Source organism: Giraffa tippelskirchi, chromosome 12 (assembly GCF_054371585.1).
Source record: "Giraffa tippelskirchi isolate mGirTip1 chromosome 12, T2T-mGirTip1v1.2.pri, whole genome shotgun sequence".
Lineage (NCBI taxonomy): Eukaryota > Metazoa > Chordata > Mammalia > Artiodactyla > Giraffidae > Giraffa > Giraffa tippelskirchi.
In genome coordinates this window covers 54,791,389-54,799,137 of record NC_137286.1, presented here as the reverse complement: position 1 = coordinate 54,799,137, position 7,749 = coordinate 54,791,389, and the positions used below count along the sequence as shown (strand labels likewise).

The 7,749-nt window shown below is 40.2% G+C and overlaps 1 protein-coding gene across 1 annotated transcript in view; it reads right to left on the bottom strand.

The window, feature by feature from the left end:
• Positions 1 to 633: 633 nt before the first annotated feature.
• LOC145528617 (uncharacterized) overlaps positions 634 to 7,749 on the bottom strand; it is a 32,372-nt gene continuing 25,256 nt past the window's right edge. The window contains exons 6-7 of the mRNA XM_081547274.1: positions 5,911 to 6,106; positions 634 to 2,375 (exon numbers count right to left, since the gene is read on the bottom strand). Of these exons, the coding sequence (XP_081403400.1) occupies positions 5,988 to 6,106 (119 nt within the window). The 3' untranslated portion in view covers positions 634 to 2,375; positions 5,911 to 5,987. The remainder of the gene's footprint in view (positions 2,376 to 5,910; positions 6,107 to 7,749) is intronic.

Here is a 7,749-nt window from a genome sequence, read left to right as displayed (position 1 = left end):
ATTAGGTAAATGCAACGGGAATACAGCATTTAGGGAGGCACTTCTAATCAAAATGAAGCAAAAATGTTAAGCTGACAAAATTTAATCTAGTCATCCCATTTTGTGGAGTACAGTATATCTTGGAATATCTGTATAACCAAAGGACATAAAAGCCATAAGTGGAGATGGACATAAAAGTGTAAATCTTCCTGGATTGTTTATTTTCAAAATACATTTTTGAATGGTTAACAATAAATATTTTAGATTCACTCATATAATTTGTTAACAAGAATTTTGGACTGCCCAGTAGTATCTATTTGCCAATATGTAGTGCTCTTGTCTGAGAGCATCTGAATATGGAGTTGCTGTAAATGCAGAAGCAATTACATAAGTTAATAAAGAAAAGCATGGACTAAATCTCAGATCCAGTTGCTATAGCTCCTCTCCATCTGATACATATATTTTTTTTCTCTTGCAAGTAACCCATGTTGATGGCCATGGGCTGAAAACCTCAGTGTAAAGTGGAAGAAGTTATAGATTCATTTCACACTCTTCCAATCAATACATTTGGATTACCTACTATGTGCCAGGCTCTGAACTAGGTGCAATGATTTTGACTAAAAGGAAAATACTCACAGATTCCTTTATGGCTTCTTTTTTTGTTACATTTTTAAAATTTTTAATTGAGGTATACTTGATTCACAATGTTGATTAATTACTGCTATATAACAAAGTATGTTATACATTCCTTTTTATATTCTTCTGCATATTGGTTTATCATAGAATATTGAATATTGTTCTCTGCACTGTACAATAGAATCTTGTTGTTTATTCATTTTATCAATAAAAGTCTACATCTGCTAAACTCAACCTCCCACTCCATTTCTCCCCCAACCCCCCTCCCTTGGCAACCACAAGTGTCTCCTCTATTTCTGTGACTCTGTTTCTGCTTCATAGGTAGGTTTATTTGTACCTATTTTAGATTACACATAAAAATGATATCATATAATATTTGTCTTCCTCTTCCTGATTTACTTCACAGATAATCTCCAGTTGCATCCATGTTGCTGCAAATGGCATTAATTTGTTATTTTTTATAGCTGAATAGTATTCTATTATATATGAAAGTGAAAGTTGCTCAGTTGTGTCTGACTTTGCGACTCTTTGCCTCATCTCCTGCATTGCAGGCAGATTCTCTGCCATCTGAACCACCAGGGAAATGGTAAAGAATCTGCCTGCAGTGCAGGAGATCAGGGTTCAATCCTTGGGTCAGGAAGATCCCCTGGAGAAGGGAATGGCTACTCACTCCATATTCTTACCTGGAGAATTCCATGGACAGAGGAGCCTGGCAGACTACAGTCCACAGATTCAGACACAACTGAATGACTATTTAGATCAGGTGTTCCACTGTATATATCCTTCATTTTTCATTTGAGGTAGTTGTGGTAGGGAGGTAGGGCTCACATCCAGTAACTAGTTGAGTACACATCTGGGGCAACGTGTAGTAAATTACATGATATTGGTACTGCACACACAAGGCTGATGTTTTGTTCTTAGCCCTGGCACAGAACTGAACTGTGTATTTGACTTTAACCTTAAGTCATGGAACAATTTGAGGTTCTACTGGAGATAATAAAATTCCCTTTATAGTGTGTTATTTGCATCCAGCCTTAGTTTTGGTATCAATTTAAGGCTATTGTTGACAATAATTAAAATTTTATGATCAAGGCCACATATGAGGAAATTTATAATGTTAAGAACAGACACGACCCCTATTAAGATGTATGTCCTATTTAAACATGAGATCTAAATCCAGTTTATAATTTTATTACATTCACCAAGCAATACACATTTATTTTTGATATTTAAAACACATAAAACTCTTTCAAGTGTTGAGTCTCTGGGTTTATATTAGCATTATAGATAGGCATATGTAAGTCAATATCTCATCGTGTAAAGGAAGAAAAAGCCTTACAGAATTTCTGTACTTCAAAACAAATGTGGGTCCTTTCGAAATGCACCATTAACTACAGAATATATTGTAACTTGGGTCTTCCCAGGTGGCTTAGTGGGTAAGGAATCCACTTGCAATGCAGGAGACGTGGGTTCAATCCTTGGATCAGGAAGATACCCTGGAGGAGGGCATGGCAACCCACACTAGTATTCCTATCTGGAGAAACCCATGGACAGAAAACCCTGGCAGGCTACAGTCCACAGAATTGCAAAGAGTCAGGCATGACTGAAGTGACTGAGCATGCACACACGCATACTGAAGAAAGATATGTATGTACAGAAATTACAAACGCATCTAACTTAGGACTTACCCACCTGAAACATTCCTCCAGAGTTTCAGTTCTGACGCTCGTCCCTCTTTCCTGCATGTGAACTCCAGAGATCTTTGGGCAAGGAGAACAGAATGGAAACCCTCCAGGCATATAGCATAGCGGAAGTAAGCAGGCAGCAAGATTACCCTAGAAAGCCATTCATTATATGTTTTCAATATCCCTTAAAAGGGTTTCCCACCCCTAACTACATATTTATACGTATTTACTTGATAATCAATAAAGGGAAATGGCTGCATTATTCTGATTAAAATATCAACTCTACTTGTTACTATAAGATCACATTTAAGAAGCCAGAAAAAGGGAGATAGCAGTTCAGGCTACCCTCCAGCCCATGATATATGATATTTTCAGGCTGCAAGGAGAATAGACACATTAAGAAAATAGTGCTAATGATATTAAAGTACTTTACAAGGCTTGTTACTAAGAGCTGACAAACCTGTCAAGTGTATAATGTAGGAGGCTATCGTAACGTTCTCAGAAAACCATACCTCTACCCCATTTCACTGCAATCTCCTAATAATGGAGCTGCTATAAATTCTAGCCAGCAATGGGACAGCCATGGCTTCTCACCCCAATGTGAGGACATGATAAATATAAAAGAAAATGGCTGTCAGTTTTGGCGCCCGAACCTTATTACAAAGTCTTAATCTTACTGGCCTCAGCACCTTTTATCACCGCCTTGTTATGAGCTGATGGCTTTTTTATTTGCTAGGAGATGGAGGATGTGTCATTTGATGTCCTTTTATGTAGCCACTGCTCTGTCCTCTCATGAAAAAAAAAACCACACATTTTATATGTTTATTACAGTAACCGATTAAATGCAAGACTCTCGCTGTTGGCTCAGGTACTGTGGGTTTAGGATTTAACAGACTCTGGATTTAAATACATCATTATGAGTATTTATGTGAATGGAACTCAAATAGGAAATGAATTTTTCTCAGCACAGTAGAGAGCGCATTGCAATATTCCTGCTTGTTTGTTCTTGCTATTATTGTTATTGGGATTGGCCAATTTTGGTTCTAAGGTTAGCCGGAAATCCCAGCTCTCGCTTTTCTCCTTTCTTTAAACATCTAGCCCAGAGGAAGAAGGCCTTGTAAACACAGTCCAGTTCAAACTCGTCTCACGTTCAATCAGCTTGATCCTTAAGATGAGATAAATTGCAGTGATCTAAATATTAGTCTAAAAATCTCACAGCTCACTTCCCATCTTCTTCATTTATGGCAAATGAGACTCTCAGCTTCAGTGGAGACACTGACCCTGCCAGAACCTTTATCCACCGGAAGCGCTGCAAAGCGCCGGCATCAGGTGCTTAAGGAAACCTGTCACTGGTGGGCTGGTCTCAGGCTGTGGCCAGACTCCATCAGTAGATCTTATCTTCAGTTTGTGTCCATAAAATGTGATGGCTCAAGTGTCTAAACACAAAGAGCCTTATCCTGTCTGTTGTGCCTGCCAGCTGAAAATCAACCACCCCTCTCTCACCCCCTGTGGGGAAATTCGCAATTTCATTCAAGGATGGGTCTTGCATGGCTGTAGTCTGCAGACATTGGAGCACATGCTCACCATAGGTTTCTTTTCTCCCAGAGCGTTTGCATTCGAGAGTCAAAGGCCAAGGGTCCCTCGAGATTTATTTCTCTCTGTCTTGTAGGAAATTGCCAAGTTGGTTGCTCTAGTTACTCAGTTCGTGTGTCTGTCTCCTAGCTCTGAGGCAGTGTCTATAGGAAGCTGGTAAAACTGGTTTAAAAATAAACATTCAGTTGTATGACTAAGACTTCCTTTAACTACATCCTACCAAATAACTGATCTCACTAAGTTTTTGCCTTATGACTTATTCATTTTACAAAAGGGACTGAATTAGCTAGTAAATTGGGCTTTATAACAGCACAAGTCACATTCTCTCCTTTAATAAATAATATCTTCAGAAATTGTCTAAGTTACACAAGAATACATTTTGTTCTGGGGTCTAGTTTTGGCCCATGAGAAGGGATGGAAAAGACCTTATGTTCTTTTCTTTGGAAATGAAAGCATTTGAGTACTTGCATTTCCTGAATGCACCTGACACAGGAGAGTTAAAATCTCTTTGAGTATTTTTAGAACCTTGACTTTTCACTTGGAATGTTCTGTCCAAGGAGTCTTTATGCTTAAAATGCAGCTTGGACATGAGTGGGCACCCAAACCGCCCCTTCTGTGATTATTCCTGAAATAAGCTGTTCGTGATTTGCCACTCTATGAGGAAAAAGCTGATGAAAAACGTAATACATCGGAAAAGGCAAATTGCATGTCTAGAAATTTAATTAAAAAGGAAATAACCCTCCCTGTATAAAGGTTGGCAGTCTCCTGCACAATCCTCTTCATACTCCTCTTCTTCCTTCTCAATCCAAGTACAAAAAGTCCTTACCAACGATATCCGCACATACATGTTAATGAGAAAAGGCGGTCTGCTGCAAGTAACACAGAGGTTCTTGGCCCCTGAGAAGAGGTGAACAGGTTAACTGGTCTATAACTTACAGTATCTCCTCTCATTGACTTTCATTCTGCATCCTTCAACCTGCTCCTGAACTGGTGATGATTTCAAAACCCACACTAATAATCACAGCATTCCCACGTATCTGAATCACATGTTCCAATTTACAAAACTTTTGCAAGTATATTTTTTATGTCATCCTCACCATCGCCCTCTAATATGAATGAGTAAACACCAATAGTCTCCTTTATCAGACAAGGGGATTGACGCTAAGTTTGCCAGATAAAACTCAGGATGACCAGTTCAATTTCAATTTCAAATAAACAATACTTCTTGCATAAGTTATATCCTGATATTTCCTGGATTTTTTTACCCTAAAAAATTATTTCTTATTTATCCTGAATTCAAACTTTACCCAGGCACTCTGGATTTTTATCTGCTAAATACGTAAATTTCAACTGAGGTCCAAGGAAGAATTGGACAGTTCATATAAGTAATAGATGTCAGGGTTGTTCCAAGACATTATAAGAGTTGCAAACTCTAAGATCTGCATATATTGTCTCATTTGTGTGAGGGTATTCTCCCCATTTCCTAGATAAGGAAACTGAGGTCAGGGTTGTTCCAAGACATTATAAGAGCTGCAAACTCTAAGATCTGTATATATTGTCTCATTCAATCCTGACAGTGTGAGGGTGTTCTCCCCATTTCCTAGATAAGGAAACTGAGGTCTCAGGGAATAAGCATCTTGCTCAAAGTGGCAGAATAGGGGTACAGTTCCCAGACCCATGTTTTTTAAGCACTCCACTGTTTTCAATTCTCTGCCGTGTTTGGGAGCTGGGATTCCGGCTCTTTCTTGTGGAGTCCTCTTCAATTGCATGTTTCAAGCAACTGCTTTGTGGCTGGCATGCCAGATGTTGCAGAGTCCACAAAGGCAGTAGGAGAAAGTCATCCACGGATGCCCAGTGTGCACTGGAGTGTCAGCTCCCCTTAGTAGATGTTTCTGCATGAGATTTTGCACTAAGGGCATCCTCAGTGAACTCCTTGACCCTATCCTGAGAAAGACATCATCAAGTGAAGTCTGACTTGCACCAGATAAGAAGTAAGGCACAGATAAGGGCTCCTTACCATATGCCACTGGTTCACACTCCTGTGGAGGTCTTGTGGAGAAAAAAGAGCTGTGGCAGTAGGCTTACTCTGCAGAGTCAGAAAGCCCGAAAGATCTTCAGTGTGGGCTTCCCTGATGGCTCAGTGGGTAAAGAATCTGCCCGCAATGCAGGAGACACAGGAGACACGGGTTCGATCCCTGGGTTGGGAAGATACCCTGGAGAAAGAAATGGTGACCCACTCCATTATTCTTGCCTGAAAAATCTCATGGACAGAGGAGCCTGGCTGGCCACTGTCCATGGGGTGACAAAGAGTCGGGCATGACTGAGCGAATGGGCAAGCACAACACAACAACTTCATATGCAAAACACAAATGAAACAAAACAAAAAAGCCCCAAATCTGTAGATAGGATTGTTGGGTCAGAAATCAAATTACTGCTATATATATTATTTCCAAAAGAGGGGAAAAGGTGAAAAGAAGAATGAATTTTAAAAGGCTGAAAACATGTTGCAGTTTTTACATCTGTTCAACATCTCAAAGGTAGACTTAGGAGCTTTTCTTCTTTCCTTCAAAGCTTTAGATCCTCTTCCCTGTAAACTGCCAACAGCACACAGTATGGAATCTCTGGATACGCAGAGAAGACACATGAATTGTACTCTTACTGAGCGATCCTTGTACTTATTTATCTGTCAGTATGTCACTGAGCGTTTGAAACATCAACTCTGGGCCAAAGTTTCGGAGGCTCCAGCATGCTTCCCAATGGTTTTACTAAACCATCGGAGCATGTTCTTTGTCTTCTTTCTGTGTAGCTCCCTTTTTAAAATGTCACCGTCTTGATTAATTTTCTGTTTCCTTTCACGTTCAGATGACATTTGGAAAACAATCCTCTCTGGAGAACCAACTTCCCCAATTGCTGACCACTCCATGGCACTTAAAGTCAAGATGAAAATTAAAATCCCCTCAGAATCTCCACACTCAGAAAAGTGTAAGATGCTTTAATTACCCTGTTGTGAGTACCATGTAACCACATGACTAGCACTATGGTCATGCGTTAACGAAGTGAGAGAACATTGAAAACAATGCTAAATGGTATGTTTGTGGCTTTTTACAAGAAGGATCATTCTCTTCTCCCTACTGTGGGAGCTATAGAATTGAATGCAATTTCTTCTGTGAATGTAAAATAGAACTGTGCTGTAAATATGCAAATCTGGTGAAATATTTTGGAATTTTCACTAGTTGCCCTTACTCCTACCTCCACTCCTCTCAAGGTTATGATTTAACCCTGAGGCTGGAATCTGAATAGAGGAGAAAATTTCATGAGGGATATTAAAGAAAAGTGTGATATCCTGTAAGGCCAGGGAGGGAAGATGGGAGAGATCAGAGGGAAAGGGGATTGGGCATTGATATCCTAATCTTCCTTCTTCTAAAAAAAAAAAAAATGAAAGTGTTAGTCAATCAGTCATGTCCGTGTCTGACTCTTTGCAACCCCATGGACTGTAGCCTGCCAGGCGCCTTTACATTTAAGCCAGAAATGGAAGTTTATATGATAAATTGAGAGGAATATCAAGGATGGAGGTCCTTTGCCCAGCTCAGTGTTTGGACCTGGGAAGAGGTTATTCAGAGCCTTCACACACAGCATCTCAGGGCTCTCATCTCACAGTGAACTCGGTGGTAGCAGAGTTGGAGAGAAGGAGGGCACAGTTTACTTTTCCCACTCTACCTTCCCATACACCTGGAATGGGCCTAATTTAGAGAAGCACCCACGCGCCCCCTGGAGATAGATCGAGGGACAGTCAGCCTGCTGTGGGGCGCTCTGGGATTCCAAGGCAGTGCCACAACTCTGAAGGACAAGCCATCAG